The sequence below is a fragment of the Pyxicephalus adspersus genome, chromosome 2, assembly GCF_032062135.1.
Source record: "Pyxicephalus adspersus chromosome 2, UCB_Pads_2.0, whole genome shotgun sequence".
Lineage (NCBI taxonomy): Eukaryota > Metazoa > Chordata > Amphibia > Anura > Pyxicephalidae > Pyxicephalus > Pyxicephalus adspersus.
Genome location: NC_092859.1, coordinates 16,292,394 through 16,309,530, shown reverse-complemented (window position 1 = coordinate 16,309,530; position 17,137 = coordinate 16,292,394). Strand labels below are relative to the sequence as shown.

The following is a 17,137-nucleotide window of genomic DNA, read 5'->3' as shown; positions in this document are numbered from 1 at the left end:
AACCCTGAAACTGGTTAAAGTGGAGTGGATGTGGGGTTTACCACAGCAGAGGAACAAAGCCCACAGGGGAACAGCTCTCGAGCATTTGTATTTGGCCAAGCTCATGTGACGCAGTGAGATGGTCATCAATAAGATTTTAAAAGTGATAGCCAAATTGTATTGATCTAATAATGAAACGTTATTTCCTAATAAAGTGTATATCCAGCCTTTTTTTTTTTGTACGGAGCAAAGACGGGTTAAACCCCCTATTAGGTTATTTTTGCTTTGACCCCACTAGGGATATATGGCTGAATTTTCTGCCTGTCTGTAAAATCTCTTCAAAGTTACCATTTTTTATCCCAGAGATTTGTCCCCAGAACAGCTGTCTCCATTGAAAGATATTCCCAGACCTATTGCCCTGATGACATTTGGGTTGCCTCTCTCTGTTTGTCATAGTGACAAGGTTCAAAGGGGGTAACTCTACCCAGCAGGGAAACAGCAACAAAACCTCAACATAAGGTCTACTACTTCTGCAACTGCAATATTTATTATGACTTTTATTTATTTATATAAATTTATTCTGCTTATTAATGAAACTTTGTATTACTTTTTATATTTATGTATTTTTAGTTTTACTAATAATTGTTTTTTATAATTTTTTTAGCACGCTGATATTTTTATCAGAAAGCAGTGATATCAATAACTCCGTCTTCAAATCGAAATATGAATGTGAGTAAAATTAGTGTGAACAGCACACAGATAATAAAGTATTGCATATTTTTATTCACTTCTTTATCCTTACAGTTACAAATAAAATCCCTTTAAATCCTCCCATGCTTTGTGTTTGTGATGCACACATGTTTCATGTTACTCTATAAAGAAATCCCCCATCCCACCACAAGGGATGATAGAAAAGCATAGAAGGGTGTGTACTCCAATAATAGATTTCCTTGTTGGGTAGACCCTCCTCTTTAATCCCCATCACACCACTCTATAGTGATACACTGAGTTTGCACACAGTGGGCGCTAGATCTGTGATCTGAGCCATGGCAGATGACAATGGCATGCTCACACCTTGATATGCAGCCTTAACCATCTACAGGAAATGCAGGGAGGGACCAGCAAACAGAAAGAGACCAACACTGTATGTGTGTGTGTGTGACACACCATGTCATCCTGTGTGTGGCCAAAGAGCGACAGCGGTGACACAGTGACACCCTGACTGTGCGTGTCACATATTGTGTGTCAAATAATGCCACACACCCCAACACAGGAGCAGGATGCACAGGTACAGGTGTCTCACTCACTTTTATTATGTGGCTTTTAGCTTTTAAGCTACTCTTTGCTGTTTTCTGGCAGGATTTTTTGCTTTGTTGCTGTTATGTTATTGTTATGTTGATACATTGTATTGTAACAATTATATCTATGAAGATTTGACTTGGAACAATCAGGAAGTTTAGTTACATCAAAAGTTCAGCAAGCTTCCATTCAATATCTTAATTTTTTTTTACCATTATTAACGCTTTCTAATGTTTATATTGAACCTTTCTTTATATTTTGTGTATGTGTTTTCTTTTCGGAGTATTCTTGAGTCCCAATAGCAAACAATTCGAACTTATGTATCATGGATTTCACTTTTATTAAATAGAGTAAGATTGTTTGTTTTGTGTAATTGTACTTTTCACTTTTCATTTTGCATTACTGTATTATGTAAACTACATCTCCTATATATCCATAACACATATGTGTGTGTGTGTGTATATATATATATATTTATATATATTGTATGTTATAGTTTTTATATATTATAAAGTCCAGTTGATAGTTTTCAATTTTCATTGTTTTTTTTTTTTTTCATTTTTTTATTGTGCATTGGGGGTGACAGGTTATAGACAACAGAAGCCTTTTTTATGCATGTGTTTAATCAATACCTTACAACGACTGAACAATATAGAAAACAGAATTATGCTTGGCTTCCTGATAGCACCTAAAATGGTAGAACTTCACATTTTAGGAAAAATGTAAAACCGATATAAAAGAGTTATTTAACATAACTCTAATTTGCATATCTCAAATTGTAAAGCATCTGATCCTGTAGTCACCGATGCACTTAAACCCACCCGTCATGTTTGTTTAGCCACTTATGGTGGCATTGTATAGTTTAAAGGCTGACGGTCCCATCGTATAGATATGTTGAAATCCTCATAATCAGACTATATGGGGCCAGATCACATTTCTATGATAAGCTTATGTCTTAATTTTATCAAACTGATGGAGTTATTTATATATATGTGTGTGTATATATATATATATTATCCTATCTTATCTTGTTTTATTTTTTAATACAGTTTATATCTAACCTTTCAAAATGACCTTTTTAGTAGCAGGCTGTAATCCTAACCCCCATTCACATTTCCACTTTTCATGGTTATGATTTTAGACCAATGAAAGGCGGTCACTTGATTGGTTGCTTCAATTAAATCTTGAGATTGCCCTTCTAAATAAAGAGCCCAGTATTTCACCTTTCAAGTTGAATGCAGTATATTGCAAATTTAAAAACCTGTCTCAGAGGCTTCTGATGGAAGCATGCTTTCTGGACTGGTCTGGTTCCAAATCAGTAACATCACTCATGTGTTTAACGGTGTGTGTACCTAAAGAACTTCCTGCGCACTGTGCTCGTTGCGATCTGTAAAACCGGAAACATGACAGGTGGCAAGAGAGGGAACAGTTTGCCCAGGCCTGCTAAGGGTTAATGAAGGACCCTGTAAAAGTCTACGCAGCACAAGGAAAAGGATCGTTGTGAGATGCTCTGCATGTGTCTGAATGGGGTAAGCATAATGGAGTAGGGAATGTTTTTTTTTGGCCAGGGGGTGATGATCAGCAGGAAGTTGCAGCAGTTGAAGTGACTCTGTGTAAGTTAGTGTCAGCGCTCAGCAAGGGGTTTTCTGATAATGGGTTAATGAAGCAACTCAGTGGGGTGAGGGTCAGGAAGTCTGCTATTGCGGAAGTCAGGAGGTGTAAGACCATACTGTGTCAAAAAATGGAGGACAAAAATATTCATGCTCCACCAAACCAGAAGTAACTTTTTTTTTATTTTTTGAATTGATGGGGCCCTAAATGTTAATGTCCTTTTGTTTAGGGGACACGGTTATTAAAAGAAACCAACAAAATATAAAGCATATGTCAAAAGCCTAGTACAACAACCTTTTATTCCACATGTGCACACTGACTACAGTGGGATAGCATGATATCTACCTTGCTTCTGTTCTCCTCTTTTCAGCATATTTAAGAATAAAAATGTTACATATTGCAGATTGCAAGTCCTTAGATATGGTGGCTGCATTTATTTTCTTGCCTTCCTTTTTTGGGGGTGTCTGAGGATCTGTCCTAAAGAGACAATACTCCTTTACCCAATGTTCTTTATTGTCACGCTAGGACAGGACTACAAAACACTTCCCCCTCTCCTCTTCTCCATTACCTTGAGGTAGCTTGTACTGTATGGAGAGATGAAAATAATAGTAAATGTGGATGCAGCAGAAAGTTATTGGCTTACTAGATTTCTAAAAAGAGCAACTGATATTTTTTATTTATTTATATATTTATTTAGTTAATGAATAGACATAATGGAACACTTTCAGCAGTATATTTACCATTAAGCAAATAAGAGGAATTCATTGTTAGTCTTTATCATTGTAAAGTAATATACATTTGCAGACAGCAGAAGATGTCCGCTATATATTTTATTGACCACATAAACTTATTCTGTGCCCCTCTCTAATTCACTTTCTTATTGGGGTCTGACTTCATGGCTATGCTCAACCCACTGCCTTATTATTGTCCAATGAGACTCCCTTGTTGGTCACCAGGGAAGTGCCATTGGCCAATGGAATGGTAGTTTGATGGGCTTAGCCAAGAAGTCAGGGAAAGTCAGAGCTTGGTAATACAGTGAAACTAAACCAGAGAGGGGAATATAGGAGACTTTCCATGTAATATGAATTGATGAAGGATGATTGTGCTGACTGTTCTCAGGAAAGAACTTTACTGCATGTGTGTGCAGCTGCCTTATGTGTGTGTAGGTATTTTAACGCCAATTTGAATAAAAAAATGTATGACATTTTGACTATTTATCAGCCTAATTTTATTATTTTATAATATTTAAAGCTATGCTTAATCTGCTTTTTAGCTTTTCCTTGTTCCTCTATCCCATCTCATCAACATGCTATTGAAATGATTACATAAGACTCTTTCATTTTCATTACATACCTTATTTTAAATAACATGATCACTAGGTCTATGTGCATTTCTATGCAATGCAGTCATTGGTTAATGGTAGGGGCCAACAGGAGCTGTACATAGCCTCCTGAAAGCAGAAAACGGTGAAAATGTCCACATGTGATGCTGAAATTTAGTGAATGAAATAGGAAGGGCAATGGCAGTTCTGCAGGGGAGGGAAGGGCTAGATGATGCTGGACATCCTCCAACCAGGAAATAGAGTTGGCTTCATATGAATTGCTACAGCTTCCCATGGTGAAAAGCTCACAGTGTGCAGTGAAATCAGAGTAAGCAGTTTCAGTACCGGAAAGGAGCCGACAAATGTGCAAGACTGAAGGCAAGGCTGGAGTCAGCTTTAATGATTTTGTTGTACCATGTAACACATTTCCTAAATGGGGTTTAAATGTTTATTTCAGTACCCTAAAAGTTCTTACAAAACAAAGGAGTGGGAAAAAAATAAACCACAGTCAGACTTTTTTGTGTCCTAGGGGGAATAGTTCCATTTACTGTCAATGCCCAGTGCCTCTTGTGTGCTGCAGATAAAGCCTGGAGTACCTATGTACTTCTACCTTGGCATCTAAAGCCACATTGACACAAAAGTGCTACACTCTGGATTCATTGAAGACTACAAGGAATCTGGTGACCATGGGAGTCATTTTTCCTGATATGCCACTCACTCCCCTGAAAGTAAAAGTAGGTACCAGAAACAGCAGAGGATGTTGGTCTCACAATTGTCAAAAGAGAGGCCCTAGGGTGGCTCATCCATGTTTTCATGGACATGCTTTGAAATGAATACAGAACTTTGAACGCTTTAAGAGTTTTTCAAATTTTTATAAAGGTGTTTATAATTTTTTTTTCTTCCTTTGACTTTTTATTTAAACTTTTTGAGTGTCATTAAATGTTCCCACAGCAACAGTATGCACTGTGGAGATGACAGATTATCAGACCATTGACCTTAATTGTAGATAGGACTGACAAGTGAGCAATTTAAGCCCATTCACTGCCAAAATGAACTGATAAAAATAAAACTGAAGTTTACTGCTTGCCGTCTCCAAGATTTATGCAGCAGATGCCTGTGGAACTGGCGGTAGAACCAGCACAGAGATTAGATGGCAGTGGGGTGGTTGGGGGATTTATTTTTTGAGTTTGTAAATGTGATCATGATGCCAAAATCACTTATTCAGTTTACTCAGATGCCAAACATTGAAGTCAAAGCAAGCTCATGCAGTAAGCCTGTTGATACATACTTTTGGTGCACACATACGTCATTGAATACATGGGCCTGGGTGCAGCCGTGACTTATGTAATACATCTATGTAAACCAAAGGGTTAAACCTACTTTAACAATCATCAGATAAAATAACCCCTGATAACTAAATAAGATAGTAAGAAAGGGTTGATACAGTAGGATGATGACCTCATATGACTACACATGCAACAGCATTGTATCATCCCCATCTCAACCATCCGTTTAATGTGACAAGTTATTGAGAGGTTAGTCAAAACAAACTTGACAGCCTTACAAGCTCAGCGATGCCTTCATAAAAGAGATTTATTTATTTCATAAATACTGACCAATATATAAGGAGAGCTATTTCAGGTTTATAAACCCTCTTTGGTGGGTTATTACTTTCAAGGTCACTCAAATTTCTGGGCCCCATACTAGGTAAACTTTCTGGGCTCCCTTACCCAAGTGTAAATGTTCCAGCATCGCAAAAATCAAGCATTTTTGATCTTGGCCTGGTAAAGAAGTACTCCTTATGCCCCCATTGATGGTGACCCTGATTACTATGGCTTGTATTGAGAAGGATTTGGGGAGCAATAACACTGGAATGCCCATCAGTTACTGATATGAGTGCTATATTATTGTTCCCCGGTCACGTACAGTGCTCTACGGGGTTAGTTCACATAGATTATCCCTAGATTTACTTAAAATACCTGCAGATTATTTCGCAGGTAGGGTTCTTTGAGGTGTTTGTGGAGGAAAGCAGAAAAGTACAGCATAAAATACCAGTTCATCAGAAACTGAAAGAGATACAACAAAAGAACTACAACGTGTAAACCCATGCAATATTTTATTGAGAAAATGGTTCTGAGGTCAAAAAATCTACTTAGTAAAATAGCTCTTGAAGTAAACCTTTGGTTTGTCCATGCAAAGGATTTAAATTGTTTTACTAATATTTGTCAGCGCTTTAAAATGTTTTAAGCTGCTCTGTGCCAGCAATACGCTGGAAACTGGGGCAATTGTTCTCACACAAAGCTCACCATTCCCAATCTCCAGCACTCCGACACGCCACTTGCACAGTGCTCCAATCAACAGTGACCTGAGCTGATCTATACCTTATACTATGTACAGCAAACTAGGAGTAGCTAGGTAGTATTCTGTCACACAAATATACCTGTATGTCTACTAATTAAATTTACCTATAGCAGAGCTAAACCCGGAAAGAATTTTAAAAAAGGCACCAGGAGGAAGAGGTTTTTGGCAAAGAACACCTGCAAAGTCTCTTTTTCCACAAAAAGTGTTTTGGCTCCTGGTGGCTTTTTGTTCTTATTTTGCCTACACTACACCACACATGCACTATGCAGTGTATAGCCTGTCACTATATGCGGCACTACTGGAAATAGAAATATAACACAACACTCTATGCTGGACTTTCTAGGCAGCTTAACTGAATCAACAATTGATTAAAATCAGTAACAACAAGCATTTTATTTTCCAATTAAAAACACCTAAAACAATCAGTCTTTTTCATCCTGCATACAATTTAGCCTACACATTTTCTGATATTTTTCTCTGTTCTTTAAGCATTAGGCAGCAACTTAGTGTGCTTCATCAGAACATATTAGAGAGCAATCCTATTGAACGGAAGATCATTATGTATCCAGGATAAAAAAAACGATAGTTTTAGGTGTTTTTAATTAGAAAATAAAATGTTACTGATTTTAATCAATTGTTGATTCATTTGTTTTCAATTGTTTTTTTAAAAAAAGTAAAAATAAAGTGCTTTTTGTTAGTGATTTTAATCAATTGTTGATGATTTTTATTGAGTTGAGCTCCCTAAAAAGTCCTGCATAGAGCACTGTGTTATATTGCTGTTATCTTTTTGGGATGTGGCTGTATTTAAAATTTGAACACTAATTGGGCAGACATGTTTTTCTTTGTTCACCAATGGAAATAGGCCCATACTCTAAAACAAATGTAACTCACCCGAAAAACACAACTTCTGCTAAAGATTGCCATGGACCTGGAAGTCCTCAGTTGAGTCAGCAACAAAGATGTCATCGCCCCATGGCACAGAAAGGTGCACCATATTCGAATATGGCAAAAGCTCACCCACAATAACAAGCATTTAGTTCCACTTTAATATCCCTGTAAGATGAGCACATGTTTGTGTGTAAGTATTCATGGCAGCCATATGGCCAGGTGTGAGTTTGACTACTTACTGCTCCCTGTAAATTGGTTCAGATGCATAATGTATGTGCTCCTTTTGCCAGGGTTTGGAGTTCTTTATATGCTCCTAATGTGGTATGATGCCTTGATCTGTTTGCTTGAATAGCTGTGAGAGTGTAAGGTTACTGTACGGACCGGTTAATGGAGTAACCATTGTCATTATAAACTGGCTTGTGCAAAATGCTGTACAATTTTGTAAATTTAGATTCTACATATTAACATTAGTAGTGTATTGGGAGTGCAAAAGGCTAATAAAAGCCTAGGTAGGTTTTTTTTTATGTCAGCCTAAAGTGTAATACCAACATATTATGATCACGTACTACATTTGGTTTATTTTTGAGGTGCAGTAGTTTGTTTCTATATTAGAATTTATATATAATTTTTTATTATAATATACTGTATATATTATATATGTAATACTATCATGAATACTATACATGTTATGAAAACAATTCAGTATGGAAATCTACCCTTAGACGTTCTAGTTGCCTGGACTTCACAGATTTAAATACTGGAAATGGAAACTCTTCATCTACATGGTTGTTCCAGGTCATTGAAAAAGTAACTATTCAAATTATAATTGTGACCAAGGAACTAGTAGTTATATTGCGAAAGGTCAACAGTAGTAGCCTACACATTTCCACCATACAGGTTTTCTTTGATCCTAATTTCATAAGGTTATCTTTATAGACTTAAGCTACATACACACATCAGATGATTGGCACCTGAGATGAACAGTCATTCCCTGTCTCAAGCCAAAAACCTGGTATGTGTTCAGCAGTCCCCTGGCGTCCTTCATCAGTCCGCCATGGCGGATTTATGAACAACCAATTGGGAACGACTGCTGTTCACTCCAATGGAGGAAACCACAATATAGGGCCTCTCATGCATCCTCCCCTCTCAATTGAACAAAATGACCCGCTTGTTCGGTCCTCTGTCACTGGAAACAGTCACAAAAGATCCAGCAACAAATCATCTGACCTCCATCTGATTTATGTACAAAGTTTAATACTTATTTATTTGTGTCCACTTTTACCTAATTACTTCCAATTATGCTTCAAACACAACCATATGTTACATTTCTTATTTTGTAGCCATCCACATACTTTTACTTCACATAACTCTACATCTTCTCATCTATTTTCTTGGGAAGCTGTGTTACTACAATACAGTTCTTCTCTTTTCTAAAACATATGGACTATGTCTGTGATCACTTCCATATCATTGTGTAATCAGGAAAATATTTGCCATGGTGGGGATCCCGTATTCCTGCCCATTCCAGACGTCTTAGTCTGTAGAACAGGAAGTCTCATTGTGTGAAACATTTAGGAGAAACCAGGAAGCCACCATATATTGCTGATAATATCGATAGACAAATACCATCTACCTAATGGGCGACAGAGCACTAAAGCAGTTATATTGAGATGGTTCATTTCTGCCATTGATTCTATGACTAAGTGCACTGGGGAAATGTAACTGGAGTTTGCAGTAAAACAAAAAACACAATGCCAAGAAACTGTTACATTTACAAAAGATTCCTGAGTATAAGAAAGTATCATTGTAATTTCCAGGATAAGCACAATGAAAACAATTGTTGGGTCTAACCTTCCGGGCTAAGAAACGGAATCCCAATGTAGGTACAAAAACTCAGAATTGCAACAGAAAGAGAAGCATAAACCACCCAACTCCTCTTATCAGCCTGCTACTGTGGGCCCACAGCAATACTGACGCGTTTTAGGGCCTGCGCCTTTCATCAAGTTCAGGGAATCTGTTCAGCATTACTTGTCTTGTCTGTCATCACCATTCTTATTAAGCCTGTGCACTCAGGAGTTCAACCTTGCACGGTAAAAAAAGCGGCATAATAATTCAATGTTGATCTTGTCAGATTCTACATTTGGATAAGAACACTCTTCTTATCCATTATTGCACTGGGGCTTGGTTTTTCATTGGCCAGCTGTAGAGATAGGCTGTCACCGCTGCCTTGTGGGAAGAAGTGGAGAAAGTCAAGTGTTCTCTTTTCCATTGAAAATCCACATATTACCCTTTTCCTTGGGCAGAGAAGAAAATACGAGAGTGTAAGTATCTAGCATGCATTTCTTTTTATCACTGGGACAACTGACAATAGGGTAATGGAAGTAAAATAGAATATTTTTTTAAAAAATAAAAAATATCACAATAAAAACTGTATTAAAAAAAAGTAAAAAGGACATCTCATCCATTAACAACTGGCAAACCCAGTAGTTAAAGCCCAACTAAATGAAAGTTTATAACAGCAATAAAGTTGATAGGTGAATGCAAATAGTGTATAAACCAGAATACCTGTTGTATCTCCCTATAATTAACTCATTATTGGTGAATAAATTAATTTCAGCTATTCCTCAAAGCTGAGGTTCTCCATGTCTGTAATTTTAGTTAACCTTCTTGGCACTTTTTCCAGTTTTGCAACTTCCTTTTGGTAAACTGGCATCCAAAACTGAAAGTTGCTTTTGGGTTACCATCTTCACATGTTCCTCTTGCCCTTTTCACTGTTAAAAGTGCACTAAATATAATACAGAGAGAGTGTATAGGGTGTCATAATCTAGTGGTGGTTGAAGCATTGCCTTCTCAGCAGAAATCCACCAGCCTGATTAGGCGATATTAAGAAGCGAGAACAAAAGAGCAGGAAATAGGAAAATATTACAGCATTCAGTACTGATGGCTTTGTCATAGCAGGGGATGCAGGCACACCTCCTATATAATGAGACACAATATTCAAACATCCTAGGAATGTCCATTGTATTGCATGGAGGATATTCAACGATAGATAGTCCTTTAAGTATCCCACATCTAAAACCCTGATTGTCCTATTTAAAACAGGAAATAATGGCATTCAGTGTATTGTAAGTAGAGAAATTTGACATCACTTAAATACCACCTGTAATTAAAGAAGTTAGTTCTAAGCAGGAACATTGTGTAATTAGCGCTAGGATATTTATTACATCCTAATAATGGGAATCGGCATTTACATAAGTCAATAGGGTATGTTAGCATTCCCCATTCATAATATTATTTTATGTAAAGTACCTCATTCTCGCCATGGATCTTTCTGCCAATATATGTGAAATGTGGGTGTGACATGTCATTAGAGAATGCATTGAGTTTTTTTATTTATTGACAGACCATTGTAAATAGGCTTGCAGTGAGATCAAAAGATCAGCAAGGTGCTGAATTGTACAGATCAGCAGGATCTGTGTGAATGCAGAGTTGTTTGATAGCAAAACTGAATTGCTGCGCTCCTTATGTATTAGGTAATAATATATGTCTCCCCCTGATATGGCTTATTTATTCTTGGCTTATTACAGCCAGCAATCGAACACTATAAGAAATGATCTCATGGTGCAAAGCTGCATGGGGCCTGGATTAGGTCCACCATGACCAAATCCAGACCTCTTATGTTGAAAAAAAGTAAGAGCAATATATATATATATATATATATATATATATATATATATCAATATATATATATATATATATATATATATATATATATATATATTACATTCTTTCCATCCAATCCAATAGATGCATTAATGCTTTGAATGACATTGACATGGCATATTTAATAAGCACCAGACACTGCATAACTGAGTGCAACGTCCTATAGAACATGAATGTTTGCAAACCTGTGAAAATGTCACCATGGTATTCAATTCTATCTGTGCAAACTGAACTTGAACTTCAATTTTGAATTGACATTTTAACAAATAACTTTTTCCTGGGCGTTGTGATCTAATGTACTTATAATAGAGGTATACAGAAGCATAGCTATTGTATGACTCTATGGACACGTCAGAGGCTACAGTTGAGATCTCCTTCAGATATTAAGTTGCTGACCACTGTTCTAGATTGCTCATGTAGCCACGACACCTCCAGCACCTTCTATTGGACCATTGAGGCCTATTTTTATCCCCGTAGACTGTGAACACCAATATGCTCATATTAAACATGCATATCATGCTGTGTATTGTTTAAGTCATTTATATCAGTTTTGCAATCTACCAGACCCCCTATGAAGATACATGAACTATTTTTTTGCAACAAACTATATCACAATCAACATAACTCTTCCTTACCGTGAGTTGCCACACCGGTGCTTAGGAGTACCAGTACCATAATAAATGGCACTACATCACACTGCTGTAAATGAGTCTTTACTATCATGGCAGTTGAGGCAATGACACACATCTGGGCTCCCATTAGGGTCTGGAAGAATATTATCAGAAGATTCAACTACTATAGGTACCAGTGACAAAGTTCTGCTGGCAATTTACTAATGTTTGTCTAGTTTTTAATTGCTTCAACTTTTTATACATTTTTGACTTTTCAGTTCCGAGCTGCATCGCTTTGTATTTTCCACCTCCTAAGTGAGTGTGCTGCTTGGTATTACTCCGCTATAGGTATGAAGTATGACCTATTTTTGGGTTATATGAAGCACGACAAAGCAAACATTTCAATGACTGGGCTGTGTAGGAGTTGGGTTCCAAGTGGAAGTGCTCAACAGCAATGTCAGCTCCCTGGATGTTTTCAAAAATGACAAAAATTCTCTATGTCATTGGTCAGATCTCCTGTCAATCTTGATCTATTGTGAAAAGAGAATGTGCATCCCTTCATCCATAACTGACATCTGTGGGAGCAGATTACAGTAGCCCGTGTTGATAGATTTCCAGTCCTTGTACATCCAAGGTAATCCATCCTTCCGTTTTAGTCTCTATTTCATAGCTTTTGTTTTGGTTTTGCTTTTAGTCAGGTTTTGTTCTTGACTCACTTTGCAAATGACTAGCATAATAGGGGAATATTTATTTTTTTACTGTCTACTGATATGTTGAACTTTGCTGTGTACAGAATTTATTTCTATTTTTGTCCTCTAGAACTCTATTATGTATAAACAGCAGTCCAGGCTGCTACAATAGATCAGATATATGACACAGCCTGTGCATCCTTTGTATTTTGGGCTGAACAAAAAAGGTCCTTAGCAGACAATAAAACGTGTTTCCGACACCACAAAAGCTCATTATTGCAGATGGAGGTTTTCTCTGGTTGTAGATAGACCCTTCCTTACAACATGTCATGGAGAAGAAAAGGAAAAAGTTGGAACACTGCTGTTCACTGGCCAATGTTCTTGCTAAAATGTTGTTGGTCCTGGCTTTTAAAGAAGATGGTTATCTTTTTTTTTAGCATTGGATAGGGTAGAGAAGGTTATTTTTTTAAATATATGTACCACTGGGACTCTGTGGGACTTTTTTTTACTTCCTTTTTAAGATAAACTACAGGAAGTTAGAGAAAATTACCCAACGTGAGTAGAATTCCCCTTTTACACATTTGTTCCTGGAACAGGTATCCCCATTAGATTTCCATTCACCACTTGGGGACAACTCTAACATTACAATAAAATAATTCATACATTAGTAATCAGTTTTTTCTGGTTGTCTATGTGCTTTGCATGTCCAATAATCCAGTTTACTGTTTTTTGTACAGATTCATGTCTGCCCTGAGAAGAGAAATGAAAGGACAGATGGAGAGGTGACAGATTCCTGGAACAGCACAGAGATGGAGAGCGAAAACAGAACCACTGTTGGTGCTCAGAGTGAGGAACTACAGGGTTTGGATGGAGGAGACTTACCTGGGGTGGAGGGTGACAAACAAGAACCACCAGGGCTGGAAAATGAGAGAGAACGCCTGCGAAGAGAGATCTGCCGGGAACTAAAAATTAAGGAGGGGGCAGAGAAGCTTCGTAAGGCCACCACAGAGCGCAAGAACCTGGGACATGTAGAGACCATGCTGAGGACGTGTGAACGGAGGCTTGACAGCTTAAAACAAGAGCTGGAAGAACTTGAAAGCTGTCCAACATCCCCAGGACACAATTCAGGTACTTACTTCTAAGGAGACACTAGTCTGGTCTAAAATACCTACGAAAGTATAATGCAGGGACCTCATACCTGCAAAAAGTCTCCTCCAACTTCCTGGATTCCTGAACATTGAGGTGCACTCCTATGCAAATTGGAACACTTTCCTGCTGTGTTGAAGGATAACTATCTCTATCATACCACTTCCACATTTCTGTTGGCTAGTAAGGTTGCCCATTGTAGTCATGGTTAAGGGAAGAAGCAAGTGAACTATTAACACTGCAGGAAGGTCAACTTTTTCATAAGTGTGCACCCCAAGATAAATTTATGCCATTGTCCTGGAGAAGACTTTTTCAGGTATGTGCAGATACCATTACTGACCATGAATTACTGGTCCATTGTTCTTTGGGTTGCCTCTGTTTCAAATGTTGGTCAGAGCCAAGCAGCTCTTCTCTGGTAGTAAATGATTTATTATTGTAATGCTTTATCAGATGTCTCTCCTAGATATTTAATAAATGTGGGCTGTGGGAAAATCTGAATGAAGTTTGAGATTCTGCTGTTAAGCATGACATTCATATACTATTAAGTAATCTATTAAGAAATATATTTTCGGTCTCCACCAAAAGGTTTAGAATGAAAAACCCAGAAATAAGGTTTTCAACATAAAGAAATATTGAAAATATAACTTTCTACCTAATACAAAGAACAAACTTGTAGCAGCTTATCAATCCCTAGATGTGGTGACTGCCCATTATTTCATCTGATGATTCTGCCACTGACCCATTTCCTCTTACTCAATGAATCTATAGAGAAGCAAAATTGTCACCCTTACCTGCTCAGTTCTGATTTGTTAAGCAGGACACCTCCTTCCCTCTCCATAGATTTCAGTGCAGCACAGACATAATGTACAAAAAAATAATGATTTGCTTTATTTCTGGCACATACATTGTGCACGTATAAGATGGATGTAACAACTGGAGGGCTTCTTCTTCCTTTGTCCATTTATCACCTATAGACAGATGTAACTTTTTGTTGTGGTTTCCTTGCATTTCACACTATCTTTCTAACACCTGTCGAGATTCACATTTAGGTTATATATTTAACTTATTTATTATTTATATTTTATTTTTCTAGTCATTTCCTATTTTATAAGTTTCTTTCTACAGTCTACCTGACTTCCTCCCACAGCTCTAACGATATTCTAGAGCTTCTTTTCTCTTTCTCCCTTTGTCTCGCCCTCTCTTTCTCTTTCTCTATTAACATATTCAGTCCACTCTGGACTGAATATGTTAATATTATTATTTATTACCAGTATTTATATAGCACTGAGATATTACGCAGCGCTGTACATAAAATAGGGATTGCATATGACAGACAGATAAAGACAGTGACCCAGGAGGAGGAGAGGACCCTGCCCAGAAGAGTTTACAATCTAAGATAGGATGTCTAATGCTGTAAACATCCCAAATCTGATGTTTTAAAATAAAGAAAGGTAAAGTAAAGTAGGTCAGGACAGGTCAGGAAATTCTTATTGAGAGGAAGTTGAATCTTTGACAGATATCACATTCATTTTTCTCCTTTTTTCTGTAGCCAATGTATTCATTTTTTAACCACTGAATCTGTAGGTCAGTGGGGCTGGGTATGTTGGATTCTAGTTGTTGCAATGGCTTACAGCATTTGTACTTCTTTTATTTAATAATTCTTAATGAACTGTGCATGTAATGTGTTTTTCCTTTAAGGTAAAAATATTTCCTCTGAATTCCCGTGCCCGTCCCAGAATCCTCGGGTGTTAAAACTAGAACGTCTCCTGGACATTGAGATGCGAGTCCGAAAGGGAGCAGAAAATATGATTCAAATGTACAGTAATGGTTCAGTCAAGGTGAGTCTTTAATACAGGTGTGCAAAATTTCCTTAAAGACAACTGGTCACTGTTCAACATTATATTTCATGAAACAGAATCAGGACTTCATATCCCCTAAATACAGTTCTAGGAAATCAGCTTACATAATTCAGCTAAAAGGAAACAAAAACCTGTGCAGTAAAGACAAGCCACAAGCTAGGCTGGTTAAGGATGACCTTGGATTAGAACAAAATCCAATGCCGCACAGAGGAGTCCAGAGACAATCTGTCTGCATATATCAGTCACCTATTATCATTATGTGTTCCCAGGAGTATCAGAATAGATGAAAAAATTCCTAACATAGTGCTGTTCATGCTGTTTCTTAAAGCCAGATCCATCACAATGCAACTTAGGCAGGAGTTTAGGACACACAGGGTAGGTTCAGGGGACCCACAACCTACATACTTCTGCTGTGAAACCAGTAGATAGCCAGTAAACCAAGCAAAACTATCCACCCACTGGTCACTTTTAGGGAAAATGCACTTGTAAGAAAATGAGACCATTACAGACAATGCAAAATGGTACAGAGCGCAAGAACCCGGGACATGTAGAGACCATGCTGAGGACATGTGAATGGGCATCTCCTGTATACCTATTGCGGTCCTTATTGATGTCAATTAAATGTTTATGTGGGATAGTCAAAGCTGCTGCCATTTATGTCTTCTCTGTTGTGTTTATTAGGATTTTGTCAGCACTGATAATATTTTAAAGCATATGGAAGCATTCTGGGCAAAATGCGTCGGGTTCCGAGACAAACCTTTCTTTTGTCTTCTCAACAAATTTTGTTTCCCCTTATGGTCTGGGGCCAACAAATATTGAATTACAGGAGCTAAATGATTAGTATCAAGTCCAATACCCCACTGGGTGCAGTGGGTGGACAGTTTATTTGTGTTATAAGTGAGTTTTTGTGTAGTTTTGGGTCCATTACCCCACCATGAAGTAGTGGGTGAACTACCTATTTATTGTTTTTTTTGAGATTGTTGTTTCTTTGTATTGAGCATTATTTTAAGTAACCAATCAATACACTTTTTGCCAAAATCCCTTCTCTTTCTCTTTTTTTTTTTGATTACTAATATTTTATAGTAAATGAGCTTGAGCAGCCACGAGGAGTACCTATCAACCCTCAGAAGCTTTTAGGGTTAGTACACACCTGTTGCCGATTTTGCTCTCTGCCAACTGGTTTGGTGGTTCTAAATGCTGCACAAACATGTATGAAAACCCTTCTGATATAAGAAATAACTAAAATTCCAACTAGACTGTGATGTGATGTACTTGATCATACATACACAGTATACAACAAACAAAAGTTGCTTACGATTAATAATACACAGTATTTATATAGCACCATCATATTATGCAGCGCTGTACAAAGTCCATAGTCATGTCACTAACTATCCCTCAAAGAAGCTCACAATCTAATGTCCCTACTATAGTCATATGTCATTAATGTGTTCTAAGGTCAATTTTAGGGGGAAGCTGGAGTACCCAAAGGAAACCCACTCAGACACGGGGAGAACCTGCAAACTCCATGCAGATATTGTCCTGGCTGGGACTCGAACCTAGGACCTAGTGCTGCAAAGGCCGGAGTGCTAACCACTAAACCACCGTGCTGATTGTAATTGATGTCCTCAACCAATTACAAAATTGGTT

The 17,137-nt window shown here is 37.6% G+C and overlaps 1 protein-coding gene across 3 annotated transcripts in view; it reads left to right on the top strand.

The window, feature by feature from the left end:
• Positions 1 to 1,009: 1,009 nt before the first annotated feature.
• The window catches only part of LOC140322998 (serine/threonine-protein kinase N1-like), a 41,382-nt gene continuing 25,254 nt past the window's right edge, over positions 1,010 to 17,137 (top strand). Inside the window, exons 1-4 of one of the 3 annotated variants that reach the window (XM_072399689.1) lie at positions 1,010 to 1,267; positions 12,305 to 12,427; positions 13,220 to 13,610; positions 15,327 to 15,466. In XM_072399689.1, the coding sequence (XP_072255790.1) occupies positions 13,292 to 13,610; positions 15,327 to 15,466 (459 nt within the window). In that variant the 5' untranslated portion in view covers positions 1,010 to 1,267; positions 12,305 to 12,427; positions 13,220 to 13,291. Of the gene's footprint in view, positions 1,268 to 2,627; positions 2,808 to 12,304; positions 12,428 to 13,219; positions 13,611 to 15,326; positions 15,467 to 17,137 lie in introns of those variants that run through there. The other 2 variants (XM_072399687.1, XM_072399688.1) reach the window with 2 other exon arrangements.